A 23,428-nucleotide genomic window follows, 5' to 3' on the forward strand; every position below is an offset into this window, starting at 1 on the left:
ATTGCGTCGGTGGAGTTCATTTCATTGCCGAGATGTGATTTTCTTTTTTGGGATTAGTTTTGAGAAATGAGGTCTATTTTATTTTATTTCACATACCTATTTATTTGGTTTTGGTACTCACTATGTCATGCTGGTGGATCTGAAACTCGCTACATAGACTAGGCCCTTAATCCCAGCACTCTAGAGGCAGAGGCAGGAGGATCTCTGTGACTTGGAGGTTGGCCTGGCCTACATAGAAAGTTCAGGACAGCTGGAGCTACATAGTGAGAGCTTATCTTAAAACAAAATGAAACAAAACAGACAAAAGAGCCTCCTGCAGATTCAAGTGACTCTGGCTTTGATGACATTAAGGGTGATTTTTTTTTTCTTTAGTGCATTTTCTAGTTTATGCTTTTACTAATGACTGACTAAACAAAGACCCTCTGAAGATCAATAAGTGTGCTTGGTGATAACGAGGCTGTAGAAGAATCGCAGAGTGTAGACTGCCAGGATGGCATTCAAAACACCCCCACCCCCTCCACTGGGACTAGGGTAAGGTCCTTTCTCTGGGGGAGAGGAAGGGAAATGGCAAGTAACCTCTCTCCTGCGATGCCTCCCGGGAGGCACAGCCATGGATTGCATCACTCTTGAAGAGGGCAAAGAACCCTTGTCAGCCAAGTCCTTTGCCTTACCAGCTACCCTCTGATATTTCGGCTTCTTAGGTACCCCCCGCAGGGGTTCTGGGTTCTTGTGTCCCCAAAGAATTGAACAGCGGCCCACTGATGCATCAGAAGTGGGGCCGGATTATTGAGAAAATAATCTTGTTGGTAGAGCATTTGCTTAGCATGTGTGTGGCCCTAGCTTTAGCCACCACTATTGTGTGTGTGTGTGTGTGTGTGTGTGTGTGTGTGTGTGTGTGTCGGGAGCCAGCAAAAGCAACCCCAAAATTAAATGAGGGGGTATGTGCATTTCTCATTCTAGGGAGATGGCCAATAGCTGAGCTGCCCCAGGTAGGGTTACAAGATATGAAATGGACAAGTGAACAAAATTCACAACAAGGCAATGTGTTGTGTGAAATCTGAGTTGTTCTGACTCTTGGTAGCAGCCTGTACAGTTATACAAGAATGCTTTGTGTAGCTAAACGTGGAATAATTTTTGTGTGTGTGTGTGTGAATTTGAATTGTACCTTTCCCGGGTGCACCTTGCTGGTAGCATCTGGGCTGAACAACACGGTCCCCTCCAGCCAGATGTCTACCAGTTGCTCACACTCACAACCGTTAAGGCAGCTGTGTCTGCAGGAGGTTAAGAAAAGCAGAAGGCAGACAAAGATGTATGTAACAGTTTTGACTCAGTAGTCAGTATGTTTCTCAGGGCTGTTTCCAAATACCTGGTGAAGGGAATAGAAGGAAGAAAGAAGCGAACAGGAGCCTGCTGTCAGGGAGAAGAGAGGTGACTGCCAGTGCTCAGCGGGCGGGCTAAAACCCTCATCCACGTGATGCCCACGTTCAGGGTAGGTCTCGGCTCTCAGTCAAACCTCTCTGGAAACGCCCGCATGCACAGGCTCAGAGTTGTTTGTCCTAGGGGTTTCTAAATTCAGTTAAGCTGACGGTGAAGATTAAGCGTCCCGAGGTCTAAGGAAAGACTGGGACTGGAGCCATAGTTCGACCTCTTCCTTTTGCGCCTGCCCTCTTAAAAGACCCTGCCCCTGGATACATCTCTGTCCTGCTCTACTTCCTTGGGGTTTAACCCTCCACTGTTTAATCACCGTTTTTGCTGTTTACATTGTGCATTTACATTGTGGGTGGCTCCTTACACTGAAATACGCTTTGGGTTGTTGTGAGGGAGGGGCAGTTGTCAAAGATTACCGGCAAGCTTCTGATGGGGCGGGATTCTGGCTTGGTTGAAGCGAGGGGGGAGCTGGCACACGTGCACCTCATCCTTCTACCCCCATCCATCCCTAGTTCCTCCTCTAGTCACGTGTCTCGCCTTGGCTTGGAGTTTTTCTTAAACTTGGGTGTCTTTGCAGTGATTGCGGATTCACAGCAGGGAGGTCACATTTCTACTCTGTACACTGTTGCGTCTGGGTTCCTGTGGCTCTCTGGTCCTGGTGGTTCTGGGTTCCTGTTTCTCTCTGGTCCTGCTAGTTCTGGGTTCCTGTTTCTCTCTGGTCCTGGTGGTTCTGGGTTCCTGTTTCTCTCTGGTCCTGCTGGTTCTGGGTTCCTTTTTTCCCTCTGGTCCTGCTGGTTCTTGGTTCCTCTCGCTCTCTGGTCCTAGTGGTTCTGGGTTCCTCTCTCTCTCTCTCTCTGTCAGTTCCTTGTCCTCCAGTCTTCTTCCGTTGCCGTCTGGAAGGCCAGGCTTCCCTCCGCAGTGGGGAATTTGGGAATTTTCCACTGTAAAGGCTGGTTGTCACTCTTTCTAGAAGCCTGACTGACCGAGCATTTCTGGTGCTCACAGCTTTTCCATTGGCAGATGGTCAATTTTGTTCCTCATCTTTAAGATGTTGAAGGTGCTTTGACAACACAGTGAATTTCTTTTCTTCTGTTTCACCTTCTTCAGCATGGTCCCTACTTTTAGAATTGTACTATGGTACCTGAAACATATGCTTGCAGGTATTATTATGACTATTATTATTATTAAATAGTGGTGACTTCATGTTAAAAGGTTAAGCCATTTGATATAGAGGAAATCAGGGTCCTCTTTGAGGGCTCTTCGTCTTATTAATAACATAATTTTAGATGAAATTAATGGAAGCACAAGGACAATTTTATTAGAGTTTACAACACCCCCCGAAACAAACAAACAAACAAACCCAGAGAAGATAAACTGTAAACTTCAGTTGCTGCCCAGAGAAGCAGGACGAGAATGAAAAGTCCATGCGATTTAAGGTGGCATGGGAGATAGACTCTTGGAGGGCAGGCAGTCACAAGGCAGGGATGATGGTTTTGGTGTAGGGAACCTTGGAGTGGGCTAAAGACCCCCAGGACCAAGTTCTCAGCACAAACAAGATTTATGAATGGAGTGAAGGAAAGAAGCAACAAAAACAGGAGAAAGAGAACCGGGGAGATGAGAAGGGAACAAGGGAGAGGGGAATGGGGTCAAGGGAGAGGGGGAATGGGGACAAGGGAGAGGGGGAATGGGGGACAAGGGAGAGGGGGAATGGGGTCAAGGGAGAGGGGGAATAGGGTCAAGGGAGAGGGAGAATGGGGGACAAGGGAGAGGGGGAATGGGGACAAGGGAGAGGGGGAATGGGGGACAAGGGAGAGGGGGAATGGGGGACAAGGGAGGGGGGATGGGGGACAAGGGAAAGGGGGACAAAAGGGCATTTGTCTGAAGGGGGCTAGATAAAGGACTGTCTCTGGATAGAGAGGAGACAGACACAGCCCATAGGCAAATGGCAGTTTATAAAGGTAAAAGGGGAAACCCTATGTTAGGATGAGGTGTTTAATTTTAATTGAGAATATTAATTAGGTGAGCCTAAGGGGGCTTTTGATTGCTGGACTTCAGTATTTTGATAGCTAGACCTTGGTGGTAGTCAGCCTCAGGAGGAGGAAATGGCCAAATAAGGGAACAGACCTTGGTGGCTACTTTTAGGAATGCAATCGAAAGGTTTTTTTTAGCAAGGCAGAGAGAATGGGGGAGAAGGACAGGCCTGTTTGCCATGCTAAGACTGGCTAGAGTCCCTTCATTTAGCCAGACATGTTGAGGGGAAATTTGAAAATAAGAAAAATCATCTCAGAAAAGAGTCAGAAGGAAGTCGCACTTGCCTATGGCTTAAAGCGGGCAGACTTATGACTCTTATTTGGCTGTGGCCCCATAAGCTTTGGCACGGGGTGGGGATTCTGGAAAGGAGAGTAGTGTCGTGTTAAAAGATTAATTATTCCACCCATCTCTTTAGCAATGCTTAGGGTGAGCTGACCTTCCTAGGGCTGATCCCTTAGCAAAGTGATTGACCTCCAACTGGAATGCTACGCCTAGGCCAGAGACTCTATTCTCTTGGCCAGAAGTTTTATCTACACTGACAGAAATATCATTTGCATATGTGAAGTCTGGGTAAGGGTGCCCAGTCTACACTGGCAGTAAGGACCAGAAGGTGGATTTGTCCTCATCAGTAAAGCTAGGTCAGGTTTCCTAATCACAGCAGGGTATAACCACCTGCAACAAAGGCCTGGTGAGTTCACACTTGTTTCATTGAAACAACCAAGGAGGTCTTTGGCTGTATCTTGCTACAGCTGGTGGACAAGCCCCTAGACCTGTGAGTTTATCTTGCTAAGAGACAGAATATGTTTGCTACCCGTTTCAGAAAGACAGTGGGAGTCATACACCCACCAACGGGCACGTGTGAGTCCCAATCCAGAACCAGAACGCTATTCTTAGCAGCTTGCAGGAGTTTTTTTCACTTCAGTACAAACAAAAGCGACAGGAAGACATTGCAATAAACTGGCCATCTGAACACAAGTGGTACGGACTTTTATTTATATTAAGCACAGGATATAATCTGAAGCAGAACAGGTATGGCTATAGTACAAATAACAGAAAGAGTTATTTAAGACATGGGTTTAAGAGTGCATGGCTCCAAACTATTTGCATAATTCGATTTTCAGGAATTAACTTTAATATCCAGCAAATATGCAGTACTTTAGCAAAGACACAAAGCAATGAGACCCTGTCAGCGTCTGAAGCATCTGCACCGGAAACAGGGCAGGCTGCAAATAATTCCATGACCCAGCTGTGCCTCTCAGTGGTAGATAAATACGGGCTTGCTAACGTAGTGGAGGTCACCTTGGAGGGGAGGACGTCCTTGATACAATTATAAAACACAGTCCTTGTCCAGGGTAAAGCTTTGTTTTATACATAAATGGGCTAAAACCAAAAAAAAAAAAATGAAAAACAAAAAACAAATAAACCAAAGAAACCTTGCTGGAAGCTTAGAGTCCCATCCCAGGAGAAGACCACTGAGCATTGTGTGTGGTAATGTGAGCTACCATACAGAATTTATGTTTTTTTTCTAATCCAAGACCAACTTCTACAATGTCATTTTTATTATATGCTCCTTTTTTAGTTAAAAATCTACGTTCTCTCTCTCTCTCTCTCTCTCTCTCTCTCTCTCTCTCTCTCTCTCTCCTCTCTCTTTAGAGCACAATACTGACAGTGTGGAGGAGTGTCCACACCCTGGAAAAAATAAATGCATGTAGAACTTGACCTGGGTTGCTGAAGCACTCATGCAGTCAGAGAAGGCACTGTCGGGCTAATAGCAGAAGAACACTGGGTGTTTAACAATTATAATTCTAAAAGCCTCAATACTGTAGACATTCATGACTGCTGATCTCGCGACAAAGTATTCAGTTAGTCTAATGGATTTTATGTGTGTGGTTTTTGACTTTTATTCTTAATGAAATTTATCTTGAGACGATAACATTGAGATGTACGTGGCTGTCCTATCATTCAGTATGGTCCTTTTCCTTTGGCAGAAAGGCTTTCCCCCCATCTAAACCTATAATATCGTACACAGGAAGGTGGCAGCAGGCCTGCGGCGTGGCATTAGGATGGGTTAGAACGCTCACTACCCACTGAAATGCTAAAGGTTTCACAAGGAAATGGAGCGTGCTGCTAGAGACATGGGAAAGAGACCCCACAGAAAAATCTAGGCCATTTTGTTAAGGAAAGAGGGCAGGAAAGGAAAAGGGGAGGCAGTGGCAGGAGAGAGGTACGCCAGGACAGGGATAGTTTCTTGTTGGTGCAAAGCGTGACCCTGAGAAAACACGCGAAAGAAAAGAAGTTGAGCACACTCTTATGACAGAAGAAACTGAGAAAACACAGCTCTTCGGCGACCAAAGGAATCATTTTAGCCTGTTTTATTTTATCCACTTGGGTTAGGACATCAGGTCTCCTCCCCCCTCTGACTTCTCTGTGGTCTTTCTGGTGGAAAAGGAAGGAAAACAGGTTCTCCTTTTAATTTTTGATCGAAGTAGAAGCAGCCACTCAACCCTGCGAACCCTCCCCTCTCTCACAGCGGTGTGGCTGTGAGCTGATGCATCTGTCCTGAAATGTCTGTCATTCAGTTCTAAGAAAACATTTTCAGGAAATACATTAGCCTTTGAATGACTATCTGAAACCCCCACAATAGGTTTTTACAAATGAAAATCACCCATGTTATTTCGATGAGAACAAGGCATTTAGCAATTCTCTCTGCCTGGAACTGAGATTTGTGTGTGTGTGTGTGTGTGTGTGTGTCTGCAAGCATTGTAATAGCATTCTAATAGCAGTAGTTAGATGTTTCTTTCTAATTACACACAGAGCTGAGCACCACTAGGCATTCGGGACCCATTCGTTTGTAGTAAGTCAGTGAAAACTTGTATTCTTTGTCTCGTGGATGCTTTCCCGGTTTGAAAGAAGAAAGGACGCAAGAAGATGGTCACCTGGTTTGCTTTCAAGGTCATTTCCAATTTGTAAAGCATTTGCATGATTATAAATATTCCCTTTCTTTTCTTTTTACCAAAGAACTGGACGTTTCCACGTCACCATCAAACAGATTTCCCAAACGAACTCTTAAACTCCACGATTCTGAGTTCAATTCTGAGATCGCCACTTTGTTTCTCCTCCTGGAAACAGTTTGACCCCCAGCACCTATGCGTGAAAAAGGGCTCTCTGCAATCTTTTCACACACGATTTGCTTTGGTTTTTGAGAAAGGATCTCTCTTTGTTACTCTGGCTTGTCACTATGGAGATCCACCTGCTTCTCCCTCCCCAGGGATGGCATTAAAGTCATGCACCACCGCATGAAGCCGTTTTTACATTTTTTTTTAATTTTTGTTTTTGATGTGGTCTCTACATAACGCTGGCTATCCTGGAACTCATTAAGTTGGCCTCAAACTCATTAAGATCCACCTGCCTCTGCCTCCTGGGTGCTGAGATTAAAGGTGTGAGCCACCACACCTGTCTATACACACGTTTATATATTGACTTTGTGATTGTTACCCTGAGGAAGAACTCACAGTAAGGTGGCTTGAAGGAACTGTTTTGCTGCACATAGGTTTTCCCTTGATTTTGAGTAGACATGGAGTGTTTACAAATGTCAGGCTGTGTACTAGTCTTGCCTCACAGGGCTATTATCTTTAAGGTTAAAAAAGTGGAACCTAATGTTGATATTCTAAGAGGTTTTCATTGGGGGTCACAGACATACACACCTCTGTGTTCTTGTGTAGAGGAGATTCTGCTAATCTTGATCCATTCCTCCAAGGACAGAGCCGTATCTGATTACCTGCTGTCCAAAGACAAGGTGAGGAGCCTGGTGTCCAATCACTGCTCCAAATGGATGACCAATCTTAGAAGAGAGGGCAGTGCTGCTGCAGGCCTCTGGTCCTCCCTACACGAGTGACTGAGGCAGGAAGACTGAAAGTTCAGGCCAGCCTGAACCAAAGAGCAAATTCCCAGCCAGTCAGGGCAACTTTTTAGGCTGTCTCAAAGCAAAACATTCAGAAAGGGTTGAGAGCTGTAGGTCAGAGATAGGGTGCCACCTGGCCCGCGTAAGTCATAGTACAATCCCCAGTACAGATTGTATATATTATATTGTGTGTATCTCCCCGCTGAGACATCTCCCCAACCCTATTACTCACATATTTTAATGTTTTCTTGTCTGTACTCCTCATGGTAATATTTATTTTTGTTCTTAGTGTGTAATATCAACCAGATGTTGGTCTGTCTCAGGAGGCTTGGAGGAAATCAAAAACTATAATTGCTGACTTCCTGTTCTCTATGGAAATTTATTTCATGTATTTGTTCTCAAAATATCAGAATATTTAAAAAAAACATTGGAAACGAGGACTTTATTTAGAAAAAACATTTTTCCTATTGAAAAGCCTTTTAAAACGATTACTGCATTTTAAGCACCATGTTTAGTAAATAGATATTTTTAAAATTATGAAAAAATACAAATAAAAGAAGTCAGGGAAGGGACGGGGAGAGAGAAAGAATACTTATCTATCCTATTGGGAATTGTATTTAATATACCATCTAATTTATAGACAATAGCTTCAGTAGAATAATGTACAGCTGATTGAAATTTGGCATAGGAGCTGCCTGGCAAAAACACATGTTATAATGATGTGGCATAAATTACTCTATGCACTTCCTGACCTGAAGATCACAGGGTAGTCAGGCTCGGAAGCTCTCAACTGCTAGTGACAGACAGCCAACTTGAGACAGCTGCTCAAGCAGTCTTCAGAAGCTGGGCCCAAAGCTAAGTAGTCAAAATTCCTATGCTGTTGGCATCGCGTGAATTCCCAAATTACGAGGTAGCCAAGCATGGAGCTGAGCACCTGCCAGAAGTAAAACAAAGCTAGGTTGGTATCAAACCACGTGATCTGACCCCCGGCGCGGCCAGTTCTTTGTGTACCCGTGAGTCCTCTTGGGAGTGGAAGGAACCTCTGAACTTGTAAAGCTCCCCAGTATTAGTACGCTAGAGTCTACCTCATCCATTGGAAGAGACTGAAGGGGTAATGTAGCCCCCCTTTCTGAATTGATGGCTACTCACAGACACCCACAGACATACAGGAGCGACAGAGATGAAATTTGCCTTCCACCTATCTCCATGCTACCAGGGTGCCCAGCTTGGCCAGGGTGCGGCTGAAGGGTGAATCATTCCGTGCAGCACTAGAGGGTTAGGGTTCTACGGGGAAAAACACTCAGTCTCTGTATGACATACATTCACCAGGTTTTAGGGGAGTGGCCATTACTCAGCTGAAATGCCCCTCTTCTAAGAAGAAAATCCTATGTCGGGTAGAGACCCATTCCTGAAGAGATAGGCAATGCCAAGGAGTCTTTGCACAGTGACAAACCCCAGATAGAGTCCTGGAGGGGGATCTCATAGCACCGGCTCCCTGAACTGAAGAGGCCAGACAGGTGTGTTCTCCTCTGGGATCAACAGCGTATGATTGACAGTACTGGCCACTCCCAGACAATTTCCCGAGTGACACACATAGAGATTCCCATTATTCAGACAGATATAAACCTAATACAATTTTCTATGGCTGATCCAAGCACTGGATGTGGGTGTGACTCTGTGGGCTAATGTCACTTGCCATCCCCGCTCTTGACAGCGTGCCTAAGAGGCATTCTGGTTGTACACAGTGTGGAAATCAGTACGACTTTCTCCCTTCACCATTGGTAAAGGTGTTTCTCGTGATTTTTGGGTTCGGTACTGCAAACATCTAGGCTCAGTTCTTAAGAACCTTGTCCTGTGGTGAATTTAACTCCATGGCATCTCTTTGCCATCAGGTCTACAGCTCTCTAGCTCCCCATTCTATGGCTGGGCACCAGTGAGGCTGATTAGCAAGAACGTGGGCACTGTTATATACCAAACATACCAGTCTCTTAAAACTCGTTTCCAGAATGAACATACTCTTTGGTTTAACTTAACGTTAAATAAGCAAATAAAGACAAATGAGGTCGGAGGAGAATGAGAAGCAGTTCAGAGCCAAGTGAGGCGTTTTCCTTCTCCCTATTCATTCCAACGCTTTCCCAGCAGTAAGAGGTGATTTGTGGGTTGAGCTAGCCCTGGTCACGACTTCATGCTGTCTTCACAGACTGGAAAACTTGTCAAACAGTGGGTTCATCACCCTTCTGAACTACCACGGGAAACCTTTCAGTTATACAATGAACAATGTGACAAATGCACCTTCAGAGCTCACACCAATGTGACAACAGAGGAATAGCCAGCTTCTCTCAGACTTCGCAGAGTCCCTTAGCACCGTTGAGCATCTCTGAGAAGGTTCATTTCCTCTGATGCCTGCAACAAGAAGCACCTCCCCTGACAGCCGTTCAGGGCTCTAAGCATCCTGGATGCCTCCTCTAGGGGCAGGGGGCGGGAAAGATGTGGCTTGAATTTGTCCTTTGATGCATGTATGAAGCAGTGGAGTTTAAATCAAAACCTTTTAATACAGTCAGGGTCTCTGAGCACCTTTGTTGCAGAAGTCCCCAATTCTCTGCCGCTGGTCCCAGACAGTTGGGGCTTTTGCACAGTTTTTTTCTGAGGCGTAGGAAGAGAACGCTATCACACCTCCGAGCTGTCGCTGTAGTGGTTCCGTGGGGGCACCATAGGCTCACTGCTTCCAGAGCCCCGTGGAGCATCCTTGCCCTTGCTGCTCTTGTTCTTGCACACGACGGCTGCAAACACAGCCAGGCAGACAGCGAGCAATCCCACCGCAGTGCCTCCCAAGACAGTGATAAGGCTGACCTCAGAACCGGGACTATTGAGCTCCCAGGGCAGGACGCCATCAGGAGGAGTTCTTCCACGGGGTACCTGCCTCTTGTCACGGCGGTCCAGGGAGATGTGCTGGAGGTTTGTTCCCCGATTGTTCTCAGCCCCTATTTCCCGAGCCAGCAAGGGTGTGCTCCTGATGGCTCTCTTCTTCCAGCTCTTGGTAGGTGGTGCCTGGGGCTGTCCCTGATGCAGCACAGAATGGTACCGGTACTCCAAGCTCCTCTTGCCAATTCCTCGATGGCTGCTGTCCTTGGACTTGACGGTGTAGATTGTGTGTATGTACCATTCTCGGCCCAAAGCAACCTAGAAAACACAACCCTACGTGTTAGGAAACTCAGTTCTGTGTAGTCCCAACTCAGGATGTCTGCAAGAGAAATGAATGACAGAGGTCATGAGAAATGACATTTTCTGGGAATTAATTCACACCACACTCTTCGGTGACAGACTCCGTAATATGCTCTGTGTGACTCCCACGCCTCTTTATTTTGCTGTTTGGGGATTCAGTCTCAGGCTGTTATATATGTTAAACAAGTGCTATATCATTGCCTTATGGCCCCCGAGCATCCTTACCCCTCTTAGGTGACCATGGACTGTATTTACAGTCACAGTAAACACTATGATCTCTCAGTCTAGCGTGTTAATAAAAAAAAACAGGTGAATGAGGACACACACAGTTTGGTGTTTTGTCCGCCTCTTTTACCTACTTAGTGCTACAGTCAGAACCACAGCACAAGCCTCAGCCTATCTGATGTGACTTCTTTGCCTGCAAAACTATGGGGGTTGGGAAATCAGGTTTCTCTTAGTTTCTTTTGTGGGACAGAGCCTCACTGTTTAGCCCTGGGGAGCCTAGAAGTGTTCACTCTGTAGACCAGGCTGGCCTGGAACTCATGGAGATGCGCCAGCCGCTGCCTCCTGTGTGTTGGGATAAAAGGTGTCAGCCACCATGCCCAAATCATGCTGGCAAATCAGTTTTTTAAGCTTTTATTTTTAAAGTACCTGGAAAAGAAAGGCTTTTAGATAATTCTTTGGGGCATTCAAGATTTAGGGAAGTGAGCTGCTTTGAGACTTCAGAATGAAAATGGTAGAATACTAGTTTGAGAAGATTCAGATGAAGAAACAGTCCTTCCTTGGAGATGGCTCGGTTGGTAAAGCGAACTCCAGAACCTAAGTAAAAAAGCTGGGCATGGTGGCCCACACCTGGGCACGATGACTCACACCGGGTGTGGTGGCCCATATCTGGGCACAGTGGCTCACACCTGGGTGTGGTGGCCCACATTTGGGCATTGATGGGCCACACCTGGGCACGGTGGCCCACACCTGGGCACGGTGGCTCACACCTGGGCAAGGTGGTCCACACCTGGGCATTGATGGGCCACACCTGGGCATGGTGGCCCACACCTGGGCACGGTGGCCTACACCTGGGCACGGTGGCTCATACCTGAGGAGTCACCTGGGCATGTTGGCTCACATCTGGGCACGGTGGCTCACACCTGGGCATGGTGGCCCACACCTGTAGTCCCCGTAATAGGAACAGGGAAAGTATTGGACCCTTGGGGCTCGCTTGCCAGCCAGTCTGGCCTTCGTGGCGAGCTCTGGGACAGTGAGAGACTTGACTCACAAATAAGGTGGACAGCTGCTGAGAAGAGAGGCCAGAGTGTTCTCTGACCTCCACATTCATGTGTATGCAGGTGCACATACCCTGTATTGTGGGCATATGCGCTCTTCCTTCCTCCCTCTAGTACGCACACACCCCACACCCCCACAGTACACACCCCACCCCCACAGTACACACCCCACCCCTCCACACGTACACACCCCACCCCCACAGTACACACCCCACCTCCACAGTACACACCCCACACCTCCACAGTACACACCCCACCCCCACAGTACACACCCCACCCCCACAGTACACACCCCACCCCCACAGTACACACCCCACCCCCACAGTATACACCCCACCCCTACAGTACACACCCCACACCTCCACACGTACACACCCCACCCCCACCATGTGCATGCCCATGCATGCATGTATACATTTTTCCTGAGGCTGAGAAAGAATAACACATCTCCCCTGTGTGTATAAAGTTCTGTTTGCGTAACTCCCTTGGAACTCTCCTGAAGAATACCCTTGCCCACGACACAGGCCCATTTCTAGGTGCTGCACCCATGCCTGTCTGGCATCGTCGTAACTACCTGCATCTCTCTAGTCATTCTGTCTTTGGGTCAGAATTTTCAGTCTTCGTCTATGGAATCTCCAAGAGTGAAGACTTTATTTCCTGTTCATGATGGCTTTTCTGAGCCTATCAATTTATATAAGCCCTTACTCCAATAAGATGAATCATAAAAACACAGGACTAAGAAAAGTAAACTGCCCAGCTGTCAGACATGTATGATAAGTTGAATAAGAATCTTCATTACACATTCTTTTGAAAAAATATTTATTTTTCATTTTATGTGAATGGGTATTTTGCCTGCATGTATGTTTATGTACCACATGCATGAGGAGGACAGAAGAAGGATTTGGATTCTCTGGAGCTGAATATACATATATAATACACACACACACACACACACACACACACATATATATATGTATGTATGTATGGTTGTGAACTGATGTGTGAGTGCAGGGAATTGAACCCAGGTCCTCTGCAAGAGTGGCCAGTGCTCTTAACCGTAGGCACTAATAAGACAATAGACAGAACCTAAGCATTCCCAATCTTCCCATTCACTATATGCATAGCTGCTCTTATGTTCATTTCTCTATGTGATGCCTGAGACAGAGTGTTAAGTACTTACCAGTTACGTAGCTACCATAAGTAGGTCCAGACACACCTACCTGAAAGAGTGGTGTCGAGTCTACTCTAAAGCCATCTGATCCAGGCTGATTTACTAGGAGGATGGCTTCAGGGTCATCTACTGCCAGTTTGGCATTAAACAAGACGTCTCCAAAACTGGTAGCCTGAGTCTCAGGCTGAGCCTTATCCTGGAAGCAAGAAGGAAGATTATTTCTGTAGCCAGTGCCAAGTTTGCAAGGATGGAACGTTCTCCAGTAACGTTGGGCAAGAACAAATCACCACGAAATGTCACTATGTAATTTAAATAAAATGATGATATTGCTTCAAAATATAAGTTAAGCTTGAGAAGCCTCATCTTTGACACTTGATACAGTTCGCCGGGTCAAAGCACTTACCACAATTTTAAATCTGTGCAAGAGCGAAGGAGAGTCAGCCAGGCAGCCGTATTCTGAATTCTCGGGGCTGTACTTTGGCACGTAGCCGTCATCCCCTGTGCACAGGAACACCTTCTCAATGCTGCAGTAAAAGGAGTCACCCAGGTTCTGGACAGGGTCCACCATGACACGGCCATAAATCATGTCCCCTAGAGCAGACATGAAAATGCAGTTCTGTCATCGAGTTGACACCGCAAACCATGAATGACAACGGCGACACGGATTCTTTCCTTTGCCCCCTAACCTGTCACTGAACATGGACGCTCTCTCAGTGTGAGCCTCTGGATCTGGCCCACTCCCTGCGACACAGACTAGACTGAGCACAGAGAAGCAAGGCCTATGAAGGCCCTGATTCTCAACCGCGTGTGGCAGTGATCTAAAGTCTGATCTATGACATGGTAGTATAGCGCCCCTTTGTGGTTGAAGTCCAGTTTACATGAGGTAATTAGTTGTGAAATGTTTACTAATACAACACAAACTAACACTAAGAAAGAACATATCAACAAAAGCCCTAATTCAGTTCATTAGCTTTTGAAGGTGGGTTTAACAAAGCCCCTGACATTGCTCCCCGCATCCCATCCATGACTTCACTATGTATTTTGCTAGGAGTTGAGCATACAGCCTCGGACAAGGGAGGCACAGACTTCATCTATGAGATATTACTCACACAGCTCAGAGACTTCAACTTAAGAAAATTCAAAAAGAATTTTGAAAAACCAATGAACAACAACAACAAAATAACCCAAAAGTGACTTAGGAAATGGAGATGGACATTATATTTCCTGAAATGTAAAAGCCATTTAGCATCATATACCAAATTTTAGTTTTTCTTTGCATAAGTCAAAATGAATAAGACTCATCTATCATGTCAAAGAGGCTATAGGATTCTCCCTGGAAATGTTAATAAATCAAAGTACCATAGACACAGGAGAGGCAGTAAATCACAGACACACAGGACACGCAGAACATCACAGATCCACAGGACACAAAATGTCACAGACACGCAGGACACAGAACATCATAGACACACAGGACACAGAAAATCACAGACACACAGGACACAGAACATCAGAGACACGCATGACACACAGAACGTCACAGACACACAGGACACAGAACATCACAGACACATAGGACACAGAACATCAGAGACACACAGGACACTCAGAACGTCACAGACACACAGGACACAGAACATCACAGACACATAGGACGTACAACCATCACAGACACACAGGACACAGAACATCACAAACACATAGGACATACAACCACCACAGACACACAGGACACAGAACATCACAGATACGCAGGACACAGAACATCACAGACATGCAGGACACAGAACATCACAGACACGCAGGACACAGAACATCACAGACACATAGGACAAGCAGGCGTTGCAGACACACAGGACAACAGAACCATCATCTCATCTGGTAAGTGTTACCTTCTGCAAAAGCAATGTCACTCTCTTGCCCAAATCCCATGGATCCATCGGACAACCAGAGGCTCTTCTTAGACAGCAAATACATGTGCGTGTTCAGGCTAAACTCAGCTGCCACTGGGTCGCTGACCTATGCCAAAGGGGAAACCTTTTATTATTGGTGGCCCTGATGTGTCCGATTTTGCTTTTGAGAAACAAAACTGGTGACGTGAAACCATTTCTTCTTTTAGAGTGAGGGTAAGTGGTGTCACTTGCTCTTGTATCTACAGGTTGATCAGAACATATATGTAAAGTGTTTGTAAGAATCATGGTCAGCAAGAGGCTAACAGTATAAGTTCTTGGACCAAGACTGCTATTCAACTTTTACCAGTACGTAAGGTCAGTTATGTATTAAGAGGTGGATTCCCATTGTCTTTGAAGACTGAGAACACGATGAAGTGTAGAATTCTATGGGAAATTGTCACACCTCCAAGATGGCACATTGCAGGAGAGACATAACATCAGATAACATCTAAATAGTTCTTCCACGAACTGAGACCATGGTTTTTATGTTAGAAATAAAAACAGACAAAATGAGTTCCTTTTCTCTCTTGGTTCCTTCCTGTCCAACTTCCTTCTCTCTCAGTATTTGAGAATTAAGTCACCCACTTGTGAAAACACATGTATTGATTAAAGAAAATCATGACTTTGAGCAAAGTGGATTCTGTTTGGACAGTTCTGAGACAGGTACCTGTTGGAATCGGATGTCAAGATCAAAGACGACAGGTTCTCGTGGGTTGCAGGTGACAGGCAGCCGGTACTCCAGGTTGGGTGGGGTGGTGCATGGCACCAATTTTACTGTGTATGTGCCTGAGTAGTCACGAACCTTTGAAGAGGGGAGAAGGCATTTTCTGTTTGAAATGCGTAGTGTCATCAGAAGGCAGCAGAGAAAGAAAGGTCTTGGAGATACTTACCGCAAAGTCTGACACAAAACTCCATTGCTGGACTGGCTGGTTATAGGTTGGCTCACTCCTGATGAGGCGGAGGGAAAAGGTGAGGCCTGGATGGTCAGCAGACACGATCACCGAGCTGGTAAAGGAAGCTGAAAAAAATACCGGAAGTCACAGTGGTTTGGAGGTTAAATTGAAAGAGTCCACAACCGCGTAGTTTTTGAAGTACCATATCGCCTCGGATTTAATTTTTTCTTACAAGTCTTCAAGGCTGGTATGTTTATCTGCATTGCAAAATGGAAAAACAAAACAAAACAACAAAAAAAGCCCTGGGCAGAGAGTGACTATGGGGACACTCCAAAGATCCTAGATAGGCTGTGCGACTTTGAACTCCTCATTTGCTTTATTTCTGATCTATATAATTTGGCCAAAAGGTAGGGGCTCAGGGCTTCTCCAGGGAGTCCGTGCAGCAACCCGGGCTGAGCGAATGCTGGGATAGCACACCAGAGCCAGGTGCAGAACTTCCCATTAGCCAAGTCATCTTATGAATGAACTGTAATTCTAATTAGATTGCCTGTCTAATCTAATCACAGAGCTAGGCCATTAGAGAGGTGGGCACTTAGAAGAGATCCCAAAGTCCAGGACACCCTCGCTCCCCAGAACTCATCATGGCAATGAGGCCATATGATCCCTTTTGGGTCCCCATTTCCTACAGCTTAATCTGCTTAACAAATCACAACGGGTTCTCTTTTCTTCTTGATCATTCAGCTGTTCCTCTCCTTCCTTAGTGAGAACTCATGCCCGGGAAGAGGCTGACTGTGAAGCTAGCCAGTGGACGGCTTCCACTTCCAACCCGACAGAAGCGGTACTGCAGTAACACGGGAAACCAGCTGGGCACCGTGGGACGTCAAAGAAAAAAAAACCAAACCATTTCTAATCACGGAGCCTTTGTAAAACGAACAGATATGAGCTTATTGACATACTGACATATTGTATTAATATTCAAAGCACAGCCAGTCACTGCTGAGCCAGTCTCTGTCAATTGCAGCTCACATGTCTGAAACTTGAGAATGAAAGCAAAATACTTGTTCTGCCTCCACTCAAAGGTTCCTCGTAGACCTAGAAAAAAAAACTGAGCGGAGAAGCGCTGGCCAAATGAACCGACGGAAATGAGGTATCATAGCAACAAAGCACAGAGAAAGACAGTTGTGGAAGCTCGCATAGCGATAGCTTTCCAATATAAGACAGAGATGAACGGTGACCAAGCATGAAGGATGTAACTACTCATACTGAACTTGTATGAAACGAAGAGCTTCAAAGCCAGCCAGCAAGCATACTGAGACCTGTGCGGACAGGAAGCTGTACATGTGGTTGTGTGGGAGGGGGCAGCTCCCTGACAACAGGACTTACCAGGATGTGACAGCACAAACAAGCCATGGAACTGAGCCTCCGTCTTGAAGTTCACAGCCAGCCGTCCGTCCTCAGCGATGCGCATGCTGGTCGGGTAGAGAGAGCCTACAGAACGCACGTGATGGTGAAAATACAGGTGGCCGGAGACCCTGATGTACAGATTCCTTTCTGGCACATGTGGTCTAATGGAAGTCTTTTGTAGTAGTATATTATTTATATTTCGATAAATAACTCTTGCCTGAAGACCAGAGGCAAAGCTAAAGCCACCAGAAGTCAGGCGATGGTGACACACACCTTTAATCCCAGGATTTGGGAGACAGAGTCAGATGGATCTCTGTGAGTTCAAGGCTACCCTGGGTTACACAAGATCAATGCAGAAACAAATCCAGGTGGTGGTGGTGGCCTAAACCTTTAATCCCAGTACTAGGGAGTTATACACCCTTAATCCCAGCACTAGAGGGAGTATAAAATGAGAGGAGAGAGAGCATGGGACTCTTCTTAATCTCAGGGTCATGGGTTGAAGCCCCACACTGGGCACCAAATATGTCACGATTACCTCTTGTCTTCAGGCAAGATTTATTTATCAAAATAAAAGTACTATACCACTACATTCTTTAAACTTTCTATGAGCAGATATTATCAGTTAAATTCTAGACAATAACAGTAATGATAAATGGTATAAGTTTCTTTCTTTTATAAGGATAAATGGGGCAAAATAAATTAACTAATATAATTCATGTCACTATAAAATACACAGATGACTATGATACTTTTTTTCCCCACAGTTCTAGTTTACAAAAAACCAACCTGTAATTTAATAGAAATGACAAACAAATGGCCTTGTTGACACTGTAGAGATTGGGACCGGTGTGTGGAAACTGGTTTGAGCTCCCAGAACAACTGCAAAATTTATGGGCTTAGAGAAAACTCTGATGATTCTCCACCAGCGCCCTTGCCAGATGAACAAGCTGAGAAAAATCAACTGGAGATTCCAAATACTGAAGAGTTACAGGTAGGAGAGAGAATTTGAGGCCAGCCTAGGCTATCCAGTGAATTCTAGGCCAGCCTGGTAAGATCCTCCCAATCCCCACACTTCCACCTAAAAGCGAGAGCTGGGAGGTACTAACTTTAAAGGCATCTTCTAAAATGAGAGGTAGAGTTAAAACCTTTGATGTGATCCGGATTGATCATCTAGGTGGTCACTGCAATTCCCCCATAGTGCTAAGGGGATTTTAATCTGTCCTATATGATGGAATTATACTTCAGCTATGCCATCGACAAAAAAGTTCACAAACTCTGTTCATAAGTTAGTCTGACACTGGTGGGCTTGGCTTGCTTTTTGCTTATTAATATTTTTTTGTGAGTGAGTCTTATTAAGTGGTTCAGGCTGTCCTAGGCCACAGCTACCCTCCTGCTTCATCCTCTGAATGCTGGGAGCACAGGGGTGAGCCACATGCTCTGGTGAGTGTCTGGACTTTACAGTTTCTACATGGGTACCGGCAGATCCACAGGTGCTAAAGGGCCTACAGTCAGCAGCTCTCCACGCCAGCGTGGTAGGACATTTGCCCAAGATATCACTGAATGACAGACTTTCAAACCAGACAGCGATAGAAGCTTTGTGCACCCTTCATAGGAAATTACCCCCGCTCCAAGTTTAAGCAATGTGCTTGAGATGACACAGATCACAGTAAATTAATTGTAGTTTCAGAACTAGAAACCAGGACATGGTTTATCATTAGACTATAAATCGATCCTCTTATTTTGCAAGCAAAATGTGCAACTGTACTCCTGATTTTACACCCAATTTTCAACTCGGATCTCTCTATCTGGTAAAAACCAGGAAGCTATATGGATTCATTATGTAAAATACAAAAATTAGTCACTTAAAATAGGCTTAAAATAGAGTGGGAGATGCCTGAAATAAAGAAATTAAATTTCATAGACACACAATGCAAAGTTTGAGGCATTGATATGATTTTGTTAAGAGTTTTCCATGCATGCCAAAGGTTTAAAAAGTCACATTATTGATGAATATAGAAATAAAATGTATTAAAAGGTGCTCCCATTATTTTTACCTAAGAGAAAAAACAAAATTATCTTCCTGGACCATTACCATAGGTAAGAGAGTTGCTTTAGGAGTCACACCAACCCACCTTGGAGTTCAGCTTCGGGCGGGCTGCCTATCCCATGGTTCCACAAGATGGCAGTATCGTACACAAACGTGAGGCGGAGCTCGGACTTCAAGTCAAAATGCTGCCAGCCTCCCACCCCGACAGGGGAATGGAACACGTAGGAGACATAGAGAGGAACTCGAAGGGTCACGTAGGACTGCACTAGGTTCAGGACCTAAAACGATGAAATCATTCCCATCAGTGTTAAGCAAACCAGCCCGATCTGGCAGAAGCCATCTCTTTTCCCTTCCCTGAAGATTTTGTGCCATCCATGAAGAATGTAAAGGACAGCCTTTCCCAGTGCTGTTTTCCTGACTTCACATACACTGTTACCACTATCACGGGCAGCAGGGATAAGCACTAGCCTTCCTTAAAATAAACACTGTTTTCAGCAGCATAGAACAGCCTGTCAAGGTACAGGCCTCATACCACATAATTTACCATTTAAGTGAATAAAGCAACCACCACCACAATCAACTTTAGGAATCTAGTGCCCGGGGAAGTCACCCTCCTCACGGTCTGGGTGGCTGCTAATCCACGTCTTGCATTTGCCTCTTCTGATCATGTAGAAATGAATCTTGCCAGTTGCCCTTATTCCAGTTCATTCTGCCTTTTACTAAGGGATAATAGGCTGATACATAGATATATTCCATTTTATCGATCCACATCAGAGGAATGGTGTGTGTTTAGAACTCCTATGCAAAGATGTGTCTATGAACTATTTTTTAATCATGTAGAGGAAGTTAGGAAGAACATAAAGATGTAAAAACAAGCATATTTAACAACGACATGGTGCAGTTAGGATATTTCAAAACAATTTAAATAAGCTGTCTTTGAATTTTATATTTTCTTTCTTCTGGCACTCAACAGTGGGATAAAGGAGGTCCAGAGGACAAATTGACACCTGTCAAGTATCTTCCACATTTCAGACAACCTGTTGGTAACTGGTGAAAGCTAGTTAATATTTGCATTCTCATAATTGTACGTATGCAAGGTGGTTTGATGGATGGATGGGTGGATGGGTGGATGGATGGATGAATGGATGGTGGGTGGATGGATAGATGGATGGATGGTGGATGAATGGTGGATGGATAGATGGATGGGTGGATGGATAGATGGATGGGTGGATAGATGGATGATGACTAAAAGCAAAGAGGTAGAAAAATGAAGACACAGAGAAATTAGGCAAGTTCACCAAAATTTTTGAAAACTTATTTTCATTTCCTATATATGAGTGTTTTGCCTGCATGTATGTATGTGTACCACATGATACAGGCCTGGTGCTCACAGATGTCAGAAGAAAGCATGAAATACCCTGGAACTTGAGCTACAGACAGTTGTGAGCCACCATGTGGGTGTTGTGAACTAAAGCCTGCACGTTCAGCCAGTGCTCTTAACCACCTGGCTACCTCTCCATCTCTCCACCCCCCCAATCAGAAGTCTCTGAATCTCCTGAGTGGCCTATGGAATTTGGACCTAGATTCTAGCCTGCATTCCTATCTCCCACGCTTTAGTATACTTCATACAATGCAGAGTAGCCCTGAGACCACCTAACAGAAATTACTGCGTTTTAATCTCCAAATGCTCTAAGGGACCAGGGCAGCGATCACATTGCCTCTCCGTGCAGGAAGGAATCATCAGCTGACTCTTCTTGGACATTCTAATCAGGTTGTTGAAACTGGTGTCCCACAATGAGTTGACATAGTCCACAGAGAAACCCTGTCTCGAAAAACCAAAAAAAAAAAAAAAACCCAAAAACCCAAAAAGAGTTGACATAGGGACTAGACATACAGTCACGAGAATGGCACTATGATAAGTCACACTGTCATGGAGTTGAGAATAAAGTCTTCCAGTCACACACACGACAAGCCAAATCAATAATGAGAATACACATAACAGGAAAGAACCAGCCACCGGACAAGCAACCTGTGCGGTTCTCACCTGTGGGAAGCGGACACGCCCTGCTCCCTGACAACTCAGAGCCTTGTGACTTGAAGGCTTTGGGATGTGTTTTCCAAGAGCAGCCATAATTACTACCACTGATCAATAGGTTCCGGAGAGCAGTTAACACTCTGGCTATCTGGGAAAGTGACTTGGTCAACCCATAATGCCACTGGTGGTTAAGATTTATACCTCATTCTGGGATTCTCATAATCCACCAGTTACAATGTTAGGCTTTAGGCATGGACTTCCAATTAAACCACGTAGCTTTATGTTTGCCAGTATTGAGCTACTCTCCGTCAAATGCCATGTGGAGGAGTTCAGGAGGGAATTTTTAACTTTTACTCTCAATAAGATAACTGGAATACAGCACTCTGTATGATCCTCACTGGGTTTTATTTAACTTTTTGAGACTTACTATGCTGCCTAGTGGCAATCCTCCTGCCTCAGCTTCCTGAGTGCTGTGATAACAGGTGTGAGTCCCCATACCTGTTTCATTGTTTATTTTGTTTAATCCTTGATGTGGTGGTTTCTGAACATAGGATCTACCCTCGTCTTATACATTTTTGTTTTTCTTATTTAGGGCCAGGTCTTCCTGGCTACCTAGTATCTCTGCCTGGAGGAGACAGGAACTGAACGGACCCGACTTCACTCCTTCGGTCACTTGCCTGTTTCTTCAACCAAAAACTGCAATGCAACTATTAATTTCCGACGCCACTCTCCCGAGCATTCAATTTCTTTTAACCTTAACCTCGGGACCTTTAAAGGCATAAATCATCAACTGAGGCCCAATTAGTGAACTGACATGCCCCTGTTGACATTTAAAGATAATTAACAGAAAGAGACGAACAGCAATTTTAAGATTATATTTAAAGGGAGCAAATATCCTGGAGAAAGTAACACATACCGTCAAATTTATATTACGCAACCGAGTGCCAAGCATATTATGTAGAGAGGATATTGTTTGCCCAAGGGCCTGAGGCAGGGGGCTCTCTGCGTGTGAGATGGGTGGGGGCGGGGATGAATGTCATATGTGGCATTATACATATACAGAGGCTGGCCACTTGGTCTCCATTTACAAGGCTCATTAGCCGCACATAGCTGATGGCTACCATGCTGGACCACATGGCTCTAGAGTCCCATACTCAGTGCCACACAGAGATAACGGCAATCACACCAGATAGCACAAATATAGATCCCCATATCTGAGGGGTTTTAGTTAGGCCACATATACTAGAAACAAAAAAACATTGAAAATTTGTTTGCCAGCCCATGTATATGGCTCCTTAATGCAGCATATGTGGTTTGTATTTGCCTGAAAGACAGAACACAGACAGAGTTGTTAGAATTCTTGCTCAGGGATGTCACTGGTGGGGAACGACTCCCACTGTGATGTGTTTTTCTTGGTTCTTTTATCGCTTCAAACATCTATCAAGATGGAGATATTGGTGACTATATAAGAACATCACCCATCAAAAAAATAATGCTTCAAGTCTCATAGTATGCAGCTAGCTGATCAGTTGAGGGGATCATTTCAAATCCTCAGCCAGATTCTTCTAGTAACACCCAAGAGTGCTTAGGAACAAGAAGACCTCGGTTTCTCCCCAATCACAGCTCTTCTGTAGGCGGGCGAATCAGGAGGAAGACACAGACCCTAGGTAGGCAACAATATTGAGCCACTAATGTGTACAATGAAGGACAACTTCAAGGGATGCTTGCTATAGAGGATTATAGATAACCTAACAAACAACATAGAAACATGGCTGAGGACGTTATGACGAAACACTCAAAAGGGGAACATCATGGAGCCATGAAGTTATGAGTCTGGTAGGTATGGGCGTACACATCTTTAATCCTGGCACTCAGGAGGCAGAGGCAGGTGAATCTCTATGAGTCCACAGCAAGCCCAGTTTATACAGCGAGCTTAAAGCCAGCCAGGGCTATGTAGTAAGGCTGTCTCAAAGGAAAAAAAATAACTCTGAAGACCTTTCCCTGTCAGGGCACATGCTCATGTTAAATTACATAAAGCAGCATACAAAATAAAGTAAGAAAAAT

The 23,428-nt window shown here is 45.1% G+C and overlaps 1 protein-coding gene across 1 annotated transcript in view; it reads right to left on the minus strand.

Annotated features, from left to right (window-relative positions):
- Window positions 1-4,455: 4,455 nt before the first annotated feature.
- The window catches only part of Frem2 (FRAS1 related extracellular matrix 2), a 133,036-nt gene continuing 114,063 nt past the window's right edge, over window positions 4,456-23,428 (minus strand). The window contains exons 17-24 of the mRNA XM_075950736.1: window positions 19,415-19,607; window positions 17,262-17,366; window positions 15,876-16,003; window positions 15,653-15,787; window positions 14,926-15,052; window positions 13,437-13,624; window positions 13,083-13,229; window positions 4,456-10,540 (exon numbers count right to left, since the gene is read on the minus strand). Of these exons, the coding sequence (XP_075806851.1) occupies window positions 10,028-10,540; window positions 13,083-13,229; window positions 13,437-13,624; window positions 14,926-15,052; window positions 15,653-15,787; window positions 15,876-16,003; window positions 17,262-17,366; window positions 19,415-19,607 (1,536 nt within the window). The 3' untranslated portion in view covers window positions 4,456-10,027. The remainder of the gene's footprint in view (window positions 10,541-13,082; window positions 13,230-13,436; window positions 13,625-14,925; window positions 15,053-15,652; window positions 15,788-15,875; window positions 16,004-17,261; window positions 17,367-19,414; window positions 19,608-23,428) is intronic.

This window comes from Microtus pennsylvanicus, chromosome 16 (assembly GCF_037038515.1).
Source record: "Microtus pennsylvanicus isolate mMicPen1 chromosome 16, mMicPen1.hap1, whole genome shotgun sequence".
Lineage (NCBI taxonomy): Eukaryota > Metazoa > Chordata > Mammalia > Rodentia > Cricetidae > Microtus > Microtus pennsylvanicus.